Here is a 14633-nt window from a genome sequence, read left to right as displayed (position 1 = left end):
TATAGCTTTTTTTTTTTTTTTTTCTAAATTGCTTTGTACATTGTGCAGCGGGAGTAAAATATTTGTGTGACATACAAGAGTATGTGGTTCCCAAATAAGTGGCATCCCATGCTTGAATTATACTAAATTTGGTGTAAAAAATACTCCTCTCTCCCACCCGTAGCACCTGCCATTCCTTTGTTAATAAATATAGCACTGTTTTGCATTTCTTAACCACTTAAGCCCCGGAGGATTTTCCTGCTAAAAGACCAGGGGGTATTTTGCGATTCGGCACTGCGTGACTTTAACGGACAATGACGCGGTCGTGCGACGCTGTACCTAAACAAATTTGACGTCCTTTTTTTCCCACAAACAGAGCTTTCTTTTGGTGGTATTTGATCACCTGTGCGATTTTTTGATCACGCGCTATAAACAAAAAAAGAGCGACAATTTTGCAAAAATAGCAATATTTTTCACATTTTTTAAATGAAATTCCCCCAAAAAAAAATGTAAAAATCAAAATTTTTTTAACATTTTCGGCCAATTTGTTTTATCCTACCTATGTTTGGTAAAAAAAAAAAATCGCAAAAATCGTATTTTTATTGGTTTGCGCAAAAGTTATCGCGTTTACTAACAAAGGGAAAGATTTTTGTCATTTTTTTTTTTTAACGCGTAATGGCGGCGATCTGCGATTTTTTTTGCGGTACTGCGACATTGTGGCGGACAGATCGGACCCTTGACTGACATTTTAGACACTTTTGGGGTTACCAGTGACATTTCTACAGTAATCAGTGCTATATATATGCACTGTTACTGTAAAAATACACTGGTAGTGAAGGGGTTAACTTTATTTGGGAGGGAGGGGCTGTGTGTGTCCCTAGGGGCGAGCTTTCTACTGTGATTGGCTGTGGCTTGAGCTGAAAGGACACTGATCAACGGATCTACATACTAGATCCGTGTGATCAGTGTCTTTACACCGAGGAGAATGACAGGCAGCTTGTTTACACAAGCCGCCTGACTTTCTCCCTCTCCCCCGACGATCGCCGAGTGACCGGCGGACATCGGGTCCGCTGGTCACACGTGCGGGGGGGGGGGTCCGTGACCGCGCGGGCTCGCTCCCCAGACCCTCCCAGGCTAGTGACGTTAATTAACATCACTCTGCCTGGCAGGGGCTGACCGCCGCAGTAAATCTACTTGCGGCGGTCGGCAAGCGGTTAAAAGACATTTTTTTCCTTTAGGATACTGAAACTCTGAACAAAAAGAATCACATTTTTGGAACCTTGTAAATAATGCCAAGACAATGATCTGTGCAGCATTTCCCAGCAATATGCCACCACCTGGCACTGCCTACCTAGCGAACATTAGGCAGATGAACAAGATAATACAGTTCTCTGACACTATCAGTACCCAGTATGCTCCAGATCATGTTTAAACAGCCTTCAGTCCTAGGAGGCCTATTCAGCTCCATCTGTCATATGCACATACACAGCTACAGACAGAGAACAACAACGCTAGGGAGGCTTTACATGTTCTGAAAAATGGTGTTTCAGCACTGACAACACAAAAGGGGTATACTATCAACTGTTTTCATATTTTATCATAAGCTCATTGCAATTTATAACTGGAAAGTGGAAACATATCTTATTGGTCCTCCTGTTAGAAGTATATAATTCTATTATTTTAACATGGAAATTTCCTACTGAAATTTAAACTAATTTAAACTAAAACTAAATTTACATTTAAACATTAAAAAAAGATCATTAAAACAGCCAAGAAAATCTGTATATAATTATGATAAAGCTGCAACAATAAGCAAACGTGCTGAGACCCATGGCAAACAATTAAAACTCATTTTGCTGCAGTAAAATTTAATCTACTTCGTTATTAGGGATAATGCCTCTGTACATTATCATTGTGCTGCCTTCATGTACAAGCTCTGCATCTCATAGCCAAGTCACAATGAACAAGGGAAAATCTGAAATATACTCCGATAATAAATCTGAACTCACAAAGGATATAATGCTTTACATTCACAAGACAATTACAGTCATCATCCTGGATTCATGAAAAAGATTGCGCTGATTTGATTATTATGTCATAATAAAGTCAGAACTTGAATACAGTGATAGACTTCCTAATAGTATGATCTGACTTGTTCTGTCGTTTTAAAGCACATCTAGCACCAGATATATTATTTCTTGCAAAGTGAAAGCATGCTAAATAATGTTTAACACTTTCAGGCGGTTTGAAGTATTCCTCTGACATTACCTTCATCTTCCGCCTCCCTAGATGGCCAGCATCATCTTTGATCAGGTATCATCCATGGTAAGAAACTACTTTAACAGATAATACAGTGGCCTAAAGATAACAAAATCATGTAAAACCCAATGGCCATGCTCAATGTCTACAGTCAGGTCCATAAATATTGGTAAATCTACATAATTCTAATCTTTTTGGCTCTATACACCACCACAATGGATTTGAAATAAAAAAAAAAGATGTGCTTTAACTACAGACTTTCAGCTTTAATTTGAGGGTATTTACATCCAAATCAGGTGAAAGGTGTAGGAATTACAACAGTTTGTATATGTGTAGAAATGGGACCAAAAGTAATGGGACAATTGGCTGCTCAGCTATCCCATGGCCAGGTGTGTGTTATTCCCTCACTATCCCATTTACAAGGAGCAGATAAAAGGTCCAGAGTTCATTTCAAGTGTGCTATTTGCATTTTGAATCTGTTGCTGTCAACTCTCAATATGAGATCCAAAGAGCTGTCACTATCAGTGAAGCAAGCCATCATTAGGCTGAAAAAAAAAAAAACCAAACCCATCAGAGAGATAGCAAAAAAATTAGGTGTGACCAAATCAACTGTTTGGAACATCCTTAAAAAGAAAGAACGCACAGGTGAGCTCAGCAACACCAAAAAACCCGGAAGACCGCGGAAAACAACTGTGGTGGATGACCGAAGAATTCTTTCCCTGGTGAAGAAAACACAGTTTACAACAGTTGGCCAGATCAAGAACACTCCAGGAGGTAGGTGTATGTGTGTCAACAATCAAGAGAAGACTTCACCAGAGTGAATACAGAGGGTTCACCACAAGATGTAAACCATTGGTGAACCTCAAAAAACAGGAAGGCCATATAAGAGTTTGCCAAACAACATCTAAAAAAGCCTTCACAGTTCTGGAAAAACATCCTATGGACAGATGAGACCAAGATCAACTTGTACCAGAGTGATGGGAAGAGAAGAGTATGGAGAAGGAAAGGAACTGCTCATGATCCAAAGAATACCACCTCATCAGTGAAGCATGGTGGTGGTAGTGTCATGGCGTGGGCATGTATGGCTGCCAATGGAACTGGTTCTCTTGTATTTATTGATGATGTGACTGCTGACAAAAGCAGCAGGATGAATTCTGAAGTGTTTCGGGCAATATTATCTGCTCATATTCAGCCAAATGCTTCAGAACTCATTGGACGGCGCTTCACAGTGCAGATGGACAATGACCTGAAGCATACTGCGAAAGCAACCAAACCAGTTTAAGGGAAAGAAGTAGAATGTTATGCAATGGCCAAGTCAATCACCTGACCTGAATCCGATTGAGCATGCATTTCACTTGCTGAAGACAAAACTGAAGGGAAAATGCCCCAAGACTGAAGACAGTTGCAGTAGAGGCCTGGCAGAGCATCACCAGGGATGAAACCCAGTATCTGGTGATGTCTATGCATTCCTGACTTCAGGCTGTAATTGACTGCAAAGGATTTGCAACCAAGTATTAAAAAGTCAAAGTTTTATTATTATTATTAATCTGTCCCATTACTTTTGGTCCCTTAAAAAGTGGGAGGCACATATACAAACTGTTGTAATTCCTACACCGTTCACCTGATTTGGATGTATATACCCTCAAATTAAAGCTAAAAGTCTGTGGTTAAAGCACATCTTATTTTTTTTATTTCGAATCCATTATGGTGGTGTATAGTGCCAAAAGATTAGAATTGTGTCAATGTCCCAATATTTATGGACCGGACTGTATGTTTTTGGGTTTTTAAGTATATCTCACGCAAATCTTTCAACCTGCTGCTATGCAATTTTGCAGTGATTTTCAGTGCAATTGTGTAGTTAACTTTGATGCAATTTACAGTGCGATTTTGGCCCCATAGAAGAAGCAAAGTGGAACAGGAACCTTTTCCAGAGTCACATTGATAAAAATGGGCACCATTGAATATAATGTGTTTTCCTTTGTCATAAAACTCTGTAAAATGGGCACCATTGAATATAATTTGTTTTCCTTTGTCATGAGACTCGGTAAAATGGGCACCATTGAATATAGTGCGTTTTCCTTTGTCACGAGACGCTGTAAAATATACAGCAAAATATTAATTGGACAACCAGGATAAAAGAGAAGTATGGGAAGAATTATTTTTTTTTTGTAAGATTTATACTTGTACGGTCTGATGCTGCATCTGTCCCCCGCTGGCTCCAAGACTGAGTACCAGCTCCCTGAGTCGACGGCTGGTGAGAGTGGCAGTCACTGCTCTCTGCTTTGACCCCCTCATCCCTGGCCCCCACACACACTGGAGCATTTGGCTTTGGACGGGGCGGAAGCAGCTGGCTTAGGCTCCAAACGGTTCACTGAGAGGTTGAGCGGAGTGTCGGTCCAGGCATGTGGGTGGATCTCGACCATAAAGGCACGATCTTTCCTGAGCCTGGACTGGCTCTGTGATGCCAACCGATAGCAGGCTTTAGCCCGCTGTCTGCTGAAAACGAGTCACAGGAGTACAAAACGAACTGTACTCCTGTGATCCACAGGAAAAATACAACCAAACAAGCTTTGACTGTACTTTTCCTTTATTGAGAGACTAAGGCTAGGTTCACATTACTGTGGTTGCCATTTGATCGGATTTTCACACATTTTTTGTTTGTGATTTTCATGCCTCTGGGTTTTTTGGTTTTAGCCATTGATAAACATCTGCTGTAAAACATAGATGTCCTCTTCCTTTTTACTTCCCTGTCTGTCTGTGTTGTATTGTCTATATTCCCACTGCACACTTTCCTGGAACAGGGCTTGTTAGTAGCGGGTGCTGTAGCGACTACCAGCTGGATACTGGACACATCACAGATCAATACACATATTCACCAGCACACCATGGATTTTCAAATGTTGTCCAAAGCTTTTATTGCAGAAAGATCACATCATAAAATAACAAGTGCAAAGTTTCAGAGCCACACAGAACCCACTCATCTACCCATGCCTGAGGAAGGTGTCCTGCATGGCTTCAAAACATTGCATTTGTTCTGGTCTGTGTTGTATGGTGGTTAAGCAGTGCCCTCTCAATCTTTGTTCATGGCAGCAGTCATTACAGCTACTGTGTTGACTGAAGAAGAAGAGGGGCAGGGGCAGAGGAAGAGGAAGCGTAGATACTGGGTCCATCCAGTCATGGCAAATAGGGAAGAGAGAGGACAGTTCTTGGTCTTTGCACATGAGGAAAAGGTCCTCAATTACACATGCATGTGAATAAACTGGTGAGTAGCTATGCTTATCCTTATTAGATTTGTTCAAAGAGGAATGTGCCTAGGAAAAGAGTAAATGGGATCATAAAAAGCACTAAGATCTCTTTGAAAACGTGTCAAATCACATGCAGATGCTTTTTTGGGGCTTTCATTAGAAGTCCATGGAGCCAAAATCACTTTATTGCTTCATTGATTTGAATGGGCACTATTAAAAACAATGTAATTTCCATTGTAATGTGATTCTTTGTGACTCCAGATACATTTGAAAAATCGCACTAGTGTGAACCAGGCCTAAATAAGAATATAAAACCTACCTGCATTTCAATTTTCTACTTTCTATAAAGAGATTGTAACACTTAAAACAGCAAAACTGAAATACCGTCCAGCCACACTGTTCCGGTATGTAGAGCGGTTTTTGAATAAATGTATGAAGTATGTAAATACTGTATATACAGAACATATGGTATAACACTCTATTGTCTACCAAGGTGTTTGGATAGTGGCATAAAGTACAATAAATTGTGGGATGTTAAATATCTAGTATGTGTAATGGACACTAATATTTTCATCCAATGCTTAATTTTGAAGACTCAAGCCAGATGATGGCTTTAAGGATAAGTCAACCTAAAAGTGGTATTTCGGTTTATAGGTGCTGGAAAACTGAAGTGAGTACACCCATATCTTTTTACCACACTTGTTTCAATCATTTTGTTCAATCCCTGTAGGTTTTATTGTCAAAGTTTAACCACTTCAGCTCCAGAAGATTTCACCCCCTAATGACCAGGCAATTTTTTTTTTGATTCAGCACTGCATTATTTAAACCTCTAGGAGCATAAGCCTTTTTCTGACATATGTTGCTTACAAGTTAAAATCAGCATTTTTTGCTAGAAAATTACTTAGAACCCCCAAACATTATACAGTATCTCACAAAAGTGAGTACACTCACATTTTTGTAAATATTTTATTATATCTTTTCATGTGACAACACTTTAGAAATGACACTTTGCTACAATGTAAAGTAGTGAGTGTACAGCTTGTATAGCAGTGTAAATTTGCTGTCCCCTCAAAATAACTCAACACAGAGCCATTAATGTCTAAACCGCTGGCAACAAAAGTGAGTACACCCCTAAGTGAAAATGCCCAAATTGATCCCAATTAGCCATTTTTCCTCCCGTGTGTCATATGACTCATTAGTGTTACAAGGTCTCAGGTGCGAATGGGGAGCAAGTATGTTAAATTTGATGTTATCGCTCTCACCCTCTCATACTGGTCACAGTAGGTTCAACATGGCACCTCATAGCAAAGAACTCTGAGGATCTGAAAAAAAGAATTGTTACTCTACATAAAGTTGGCCTAGGCTATAAGAAGATTGCCAAGACCCTGGGACTGAGCTGCAGCACGGTGGCCAAAACCATACAGTGGTTTAACAGGACAGGTTCCAATCAGAACAGGCCTCACCATGTTCGACCAAAGCAGTTGAGTGCACGTGCTCAGCGTCATATCCAGAGGATGTCTTTGGGGAAATAGACATATGAGTGCTGGCAGCATTGCTGCAGAGGATGAAGGGGTGGGGGGTCAGCCTGTCCGTGCTCAGACCATATGTCGCACACTGCATCAAATTGGTGTGCATGGCTGTCGTCCCAGAAGGAAGCCTCTTCTAAAGATGATGCAGAAGAAAGCCCGCAAACAGCTTGCTAAAAACAAGCAGACTAAGGACATGGATATCTGGAACCATGTCCTGTGGTCTGATGAGAGCAAGATAAACTTATTTGGTTCAGATGGTGTCAAGCATGTGTGGCGGCAGCCAGGTGAGGAGTACAAAGACAAGTGTGTCTTGCCTACAGTCAAGAATGGTGGTGGGAGAGTTATGGTCTGGGGCTACATGAGTGCTGCTGGCACTGGGGAGCTACAGTTAACTGAGGGAACCATAAATGCCAGCATGTACTGTGACATACTGAAGCAGATCATGATCTCCTCCCTTCGGAGACTAAGCCGCAGGGCAGTATTCCAACACAGCGACCCCAAACATACCTCCAAGATGACCAATGCTTTGCTAAAGAAGCTGAGGGTAAAGGTGATGGACTGGCCAAGTCTCCAGACCTAAACCCTATTAAGCATCTGAGAGGCATCCTCCAACGGAAGTTGGAGGAGCACAAGGTTTCTAACATCCACCATGAAGTTGTCATGAAGGAGTGGAAGAGGACTTCAGTGGAAACCTGTGAAGCTCCGGTGAACTCCATGCCCAAGAGGGTTAGGGCAGCGCTGGAAAATAATGGTGGCCACACAAAATATCGACACTTTGGGTCCAATTTGGACATATTTCACTTAGAGGAGTACTCACTTTTGTTGCCAGTGGTTTGGACATTAATGGCTGTGTGTTGAGTTATTTTGAGGGGGACAGCAAATTTACACTGTTATACAAGCTGTGCATTCACTACTTTACATTGTAGCAAAGGGTCATTTCTTCAGTGTAGTCACATGAAAAGATATAATAAAATATTTACAAAAATGTGAGGGGTGTACTCACTTTTTATGAGATACTGTTTATATTTTTTTAGCAGAGACCCTAGAGAATAAAATGGTGATCGTTGCAATATTTTATGTCACACTGTATTTGCGTAGCGGCCTTTCAAATGCAATTTTTTGGGAAGAAATACAATTTCATGAATTAAAAAAACAACAAAAAACAGTAAATTTAGCCCAACTTTTTTGTATAATGTAAAAGATGTCATGCCAAGTGAATAGATACCCAACATGTCATGCTTTAAAATTGTGCACACTCGTGGAATGGCGACAAACTTCGGTACTTAAAAATTTTTTTAAGGCGTCGCCTACGGAGATTTTTAACGTTTACCGGTTTAGAGTTACAGAGGAGGTCTTGTGCTACAATAGAAGGTAACAGGTACTCTTTATGGAGGGATCTGGGGTCTAAAAGACCCCAAATCCCTCCCTTGCACTTAAAAGCATTCAAAACGCCAAGTTTGGCTGTTTTGAATGCTGTGAGTTTTTTTTTTTAAATCTGGCGCCTTTAAGGCTCCAGTACCCTGAAGTTATGTCATGACATCGCTTCTGGGTTTTTACATCGGAGACCCAGGTTGGATGCGGAAGGCGGCGGGAGGGGGGCTATAGGCATCACCTCGGTACAACACCCTGAAGCCAAGGCCGCATATTTGCATTCCATCGGTGTGAAGAGGTTAAACTGGCAATTGCAACATTGTATCCAAATGAAACTTATGTCCTTTTTTCCCCACAAATGGAGCTTTCTTCTGGTGGGTTCTTTATTTTTTTGCGCTATAAACAAAAAAAGACCGACAAGTTTGAAAAAAAAAAAATTACAAACATTTTTTCCTTTCTGTTATAAAACATATCCAATAAAAAAATACATTTGGGCCAATATGTATTCTGCTACATATTTTTGGTACAAAAACCCCAATAAGCGTATTTTGTTTGGTTTGCGCAGCAATTATAGCGTCTACAAACTTTGGTATTTACAGTATATACTGGAATTTTTTATTTATTTACACTAGTAATGTCGGTGATCAGCGACTTTTAGGACTGCTGACAATCTGACACCTTGTGGAAACCAGTGACACCAATACAGTGATCAGTGCTAAAAATATACACTGTTACTGTACTAATGACACTAGCTGGGAATGGGTAAAATATCTAAGGGCGATTAAGGGGTTACATTTTCAAAAATGTGCAGAACATGTGTTACATTGTGTGCTGCTTTCACTATTTTGCAGGGAGGAAAAAACGGCACATTGCTGCTGTCAAAAGAGAGCCATGTGTTTGTTTACAGGCACAGGGCTTTCTTTGGTAATTACCGGAGCCCATCGGCGGGTTCCGGCGACTAATCAGCGGCCGGCACCCACTGATTGGCTTGTGCTGCAGGGGCGGTGGGGGTGCACAGATCATGTACTAGGTATATGTACAGTATAGTATATGTAGGGTGGGCGGGCCGCAAGCGGTTAATTGGAGAAGCAGAAGCTGAAAATTGATTGGTTACTATGCACAGCTGCACTAGATTTTGCCCTCTCCAGTTTAATGCATCCCCCTTTATGGCAAGGTGTCAGCACTGGTGATATTTGAATGTATATAACTGAACTGCTGCTTTAGGAAGTATGATAGGATGCACGCATATTCATATTAAAAAAGAAAAAAAAAAAATCGTCAGAAATGCTCGATCAGCCATCTCTGCGAAGTTGTCATGATATTTTCAGTTTCTGTTGTACTATAGAAGATAAATGTCAGTTGGTTAGATCATGTTCTCCTAATAAACCAGGAACAGCTGTGCAATGTGACATTTACGGTTCTATGTGCAGAGGTGCTGTTCACTTTCATTTTACACATGAGTTGTTTACAGGCCCTCAGACATACATGTAATAAGCAAGGGTCATTTGACTTCTAGGCAGCTAATTGCTGTGTGTTAATTATCTCTGAGGACTGATGTCAATATGATGTATACTCTCATCTCAGGGTGGCACACACTGCCAATTGTATAAAACAAAACCGCAAACCACAAAGTCAGCCGTTTAATGAAATCGGACCAAAGGAAAAACATATTTGTATGAAAGTAAAATATGCACATTTTGTATAAAATGACCAGGTCAGGGAAAAAAAAATCAATCTCAAAAAGGCTGCTCCATCTTCCTGTCATGATGTTTGAATGTCAGCAACTGATACTAAGAATGCCTAGTGCCTCTGTGTGATCTGTACTCTGAGGAATCTTCCTTACATATATATTAAATTTAGATTCCCATCCTGGTTTACTAAACTCAGATCTACTCACTGACTTTATATGCATCATGTACTTCCTGCCGGCACACTATCACAAAGTGATTTGTGTCTGGATATTTCTCCCATGGCATGGGTTTCAAGCACCATTTTGATGATTTTTTTTATGTTTCTGGATAAAGTATACTCCACAACATATTCTTTTAAAGGGAGATCATTCTACTATTCTGTACAACCCATTATACATTATAATCTCCTTGTCGGTTCTGAAGAAGCGGGAAAAACCCACAAAACGCATTGACTTATATCAAGGACATACACTATAATACCAAAAGTATTGGACACCTGCCTTTACACGCACATAAGTTTGTACTATTTTGTCCCTATCAGACACTCCTTACACATCTGTGCCCCCATCAGAGTCTCCTTGCACATCTGTGTCCCCATCGGAGCCCTCCCACACATCTGTGTCCCCATCGGAGCCTTCCCACACGTCTGTGTCCCCATCTGAGCCTTTTTCCACAGCTGTGTCCCCATCAGGGCCTTTTTCCACATCTGTGTTCCCATCAGTCTCCCCCACGTGTCCCCCATCAGTGTCTCCACATCTGTGTTCAATAGATCTGTGTACCGATCAAAATTTCCTGGATATCTGTGTCCTCAGGGTTAGCATATTCATGTCCAGCACATTGCCATTTACTTTGCTCCTATTTGCCTCTTACGCTGCCCCCGCACCTCCCGGCTCCTGCCTGCTTGTGTAGCACAAGCAGGCTAAATGGAGAAGGATCCCTAATATAAACAGCAGGCGAGAGTCGGGAGGTGCTGCACTGATGACGTCATTGGTTGCTAGGATGCCAGCGGGTACTAGCAAACAATCCACAGTATAGCGGGAGAGGGTAGGGGGGAGCAGCTTTGTCTGGTGGTTACCGGGACTTGCTGCCGAATAGTGGGAGATTAGAAAAGCAAGCAGACTGGCAGTGCTGTGTCTGCAGTGTTTTAAGTGAGCCGGGGACCGGAGAAAACATCCAAGCGGGGCGGGGGTTTGGAGACTCCTGTTTCAAAACATGTTTTAACATTTCTAGAAGCAATCACACTCTAATCACACACAATGTGTCATGTCTAATAGAAGTAACCACAAGAAGAATGGTTCATTACCATTTCAGAGTATGGACGAATGTTAAAGGGGAATACAGATGCTGCCAAGGCACACAGGAACTCAGGGCTGTTCCACATTGGAGCAAGGTCTGGAACATTGTGGTAGAGGTAACGGAAGAACTGCATCAGGGTAACTGGATACTCTCGAAGCCACGAGCCCTCCTCCTCTGACTGCCATGGCTGTTTTTAAAAGTAAAAGTTTTAATTAATATAACATCGGCAATGCAACCTGAAATAAAACCTGCTAGAATGAAGAGAGATTAGTGAAATTGCAAGTATTGTATAGTAGCTTGATACTAATTGATGACTGCAGATTATACAGTGATATTCAGACAATATCTGATAAAAGGGTGGCAGTAGTAAAAAATAAATTAAAACTTCTCCCTATGGGAATGAAAGTATTTATCACCTCCTATTAGTGTTTGACAGTTCAAGGAAAATGATCCCGGGTGTCATTCCAATTGGCATTGGGCTGCCTATATTAGCCCGATCCACATGGTCCCATTTATGAGATGTATTTATAGGAGTACATGGTATGCATGAGAATGAGTGTTGGGCTCATTTTTAATCTGTGTGTGTGACAACGTTGTCCACATTGGTTTTTAGTACATGGGATGCTTGGAGATCCTTGGGTCCTTATTTTTGACTACATACATTTTTGCATTTATATTTTTCGAATGAAGTCAATTCTTTAATTATACCGTTGTTGGTTCTCCATATACAACTCTTTCTTCTCATGAAGGGTGGCCTCACAGCCTCCCGTTACACCTCCTTTAAAGCCTACCTGTTGAAAACATAAGCACTTACAGAATTAAGCATTGTCCTGAGCATGGCCAGTAGCAGTAAGGCAGCTTCTGTGCAGACATTGTGGATGGAGGAGAACACATTACCGCTGGAAGCAGGAACTCCAAAGATGAAAGTCCAGATGGAATCCAAGTCAAACTAAAGAAAGGAAACATCAAATTACAATTACAGCACTAGCAGCAATGTAAAGCCTGGAATCTGCACCCTCCTAGTTTCATCTGGTGCCAGAGGCAAAATCTACTTCTATGCCTTGATTCTGAGCAGTGAACTTTCACCGCAGAAAGAGATAGAAATCTTTCTTTATAAAAAGCTGAACATGTGGCAGCTGGGAAGAGAACCTCAAATTAAATAATATCAAACCACAAAGAGCAGGGTTTGAAGCAGAACTTCTCATTTTAGGCAAATTATATATCAGATACACAACTCACATATTAATAGGTCACTAAGAGTGTACTTAAAATATATCAAAACTCAAAAATAAATGTGTAATGTATAGCAGCACACCAATCCCTAAATGTGATATTTGCAATAGTTTTCTTATTTCCTTTTTTGCTTTGGGCTTTATTTTTACCTCATGATATAGCCAGCAAGTGTTATTTTAACCTTCAACAAACCAAGTTGTCCAGACAAAGTGGTAGTTACAGGGTTGAGACAAACCATTTACCAAAAGGGATGCTTACAATGGTTTATCCCATAATAAAAAAAAAAAAAAAAAGTTTCCTGTAACTGCTTAAAGTCATACTAAAAGCAAACCTTTTTTTTCCATTTTGGATAGTGTAATGGCACTTTTCCACTCCAAGTACCGGCTCCGCTCCACTCCGCCCTGCTTGGCCTGGTTTGGTTTTCCACTGCATGGTACCACATGGTATGGTGTTGGAACAGTTCGGTACGGTTTGCTTTTCCACTAAAGTAGTACTAAAGTAAGTGGGTGGGATAACAACGATTCTCTGACCAATCAGTGGCTGGTAGTGACAAACAGTCAAGGCTGCATGCAAAGGATTGTGGGATATGGTATCGGTACGGCCCTCTTGGAACCACAACCAAGGTGGTACTGGTTAAGCGAGCCGTACCGTTCGGTTCCATGTAGTGGAAAAGTGCCGCTGTACCGTACCGAACCGTTCCTACACCGTACTATGTGGTACCATGCAGTGGAAAAGCACAAAAGCGAGCCGAACCGTTCGGTTCCATGCAGTGGAAAAGCGCCATTAGACCCCTTTCACACGAGGGCTGTTCGTTTCATCAGTTCAGTCAATTTTTCTCAAAGAAAAAAAACGATGAAATAAACACCAGTTTAACATCCGTTTTTCCTCAGATTTTTACATCTGCCAGCAGAGAAGATTCCTTAACCACTTGAGTCCCGGATCCATTCTTTTATGCAAAAACGGGCGTTTTGTCCATTTACATCCGTTTTTCGTCCAATCCATTTTTTTAACTGAAGAAAAATAGGGCTTTGATCTGTTCCAAAAAAGAGATGTTGACAGAAGTGGATGTAAACAGATGTAAAGCCATTTACCGGTACATCTGTGTTTCCATTGAGATGCATTGATGTCTGTTTTTCATCCGTCAACAGATGGAAGAAAAAACGGACAAACGGTCTGCATGTGTGAAAAGGCCTAAGGGAGGGTTGTATTTCCTGTCAGTTTTTGTACCATTGGGGAGATTTCCCTTCACTTTCTTTTCATGTCTAAAACAGGAAGTGAGATACCGCCAAAGTGAGGGAATCCCTTATTGCCACCAGAACCAGTTTTCCTAGAGAATAAACAAGAGAGCCGACTGTCTGCTCTAAAAACCTGTACTGGGGTGATGCCTACAGCTGCAGGCACCACCCCCATACAACCAAATGAAGTCACAATTACGTACCAGGTACATGATTTGGCAGCAAGCGGTTAAAAAGCGTTAGATAAAGTTCTAACTCTCAATTTGTTAGTCCATCTAAATCTGCTAGTTACTCTCTACACAGATTGACAATGCTGCTGTCCAACGGTGGCTCTGTAGCCACTCTAAGGCAGGAAAGCAAGAAACCACCGCACACCTGAACCAATCATAGAGACGACGTATACATGTGAAAGCCTCAGTCAATGCCGCTTCTCAGACCACAACCCTGGACATGTCAGAGGGCATGGTCTGAGGAGCAGCATTGACTGAGGCTTCACATGTATACCTCCTTACTAGGATCGGCTCAGGTGTTCAGCGGTTTCTTCTTTAATGTTCACTTCTCACTGGATGAGTTAATTTTCATGCAAGCATCCCTGTAATCCTGAGCACCAGCAGGGCTTCACACCTCAGCTTGGAGCGGCACCACTAAGCATAAACACCCTAAGACAGGAAGTGTGTTACTGACAGGATCATTAGGTAAAAATAAAGGTAAAAAAAAGCCTAAAAAAAGAGAGCTAACGCAGGCATCACATTTAAGGATTGGTAAGTTGCAGTATACACTCTGTGCTCAATTATT

The 14633-nt window shown here is 41.2% G+C and overlaps 1 protein-coding gene across 6 annotated transcripts in view; it reads right to left on the bottom strand.

Annotated features, from left to right (window-relative positions):
* Nucleotides 1-14633, bottom strand: part of WDFY3 (WD repeat and FYVE domain containing 3) — a 265268-nt gene that overhangs the window by 105717 nt on the left and 144918 nt on the right. For all 6 annotated transcript variants that reach the window (XM_082259297.1, XM_082259299.1, XM_082259298.1 and 3 more), the window contains 2 exons: nucleotides 12185-12319; nucleotides 11378-11557 (listed from right to left, as the gene is read on the bottom strand). In XM_082259297.1, coding sequence (XP_082115423.1) covers nucleotides 11378-11557; nucleotides 12185-12319 — 315 coding nt within the window. The remainder of the gene's footprint in view (nucleotides 1-11377; nucleotides 11558-12184; nucleotides 12320-14633) is intronic.

The sequence above is a fragment of the Pelophylax lessonae genome (genome assembly GCF_965119305.1).
Source record: "Pelophylax lessonae genome assembly, chromosome: 1".
Taxonomy (NCBI): domain Eukaryota; kingdom Metazoa; phylum Chordata; class Amphibia; order Anura; family Ranidae; genus Pelophylax; species Pelophylax lessonae.
The sequence above is the reverse complement of the archived record's forward strand: the minus strand, read 5'-3'. Positions and strand labels throughout refer to the sequence as shown.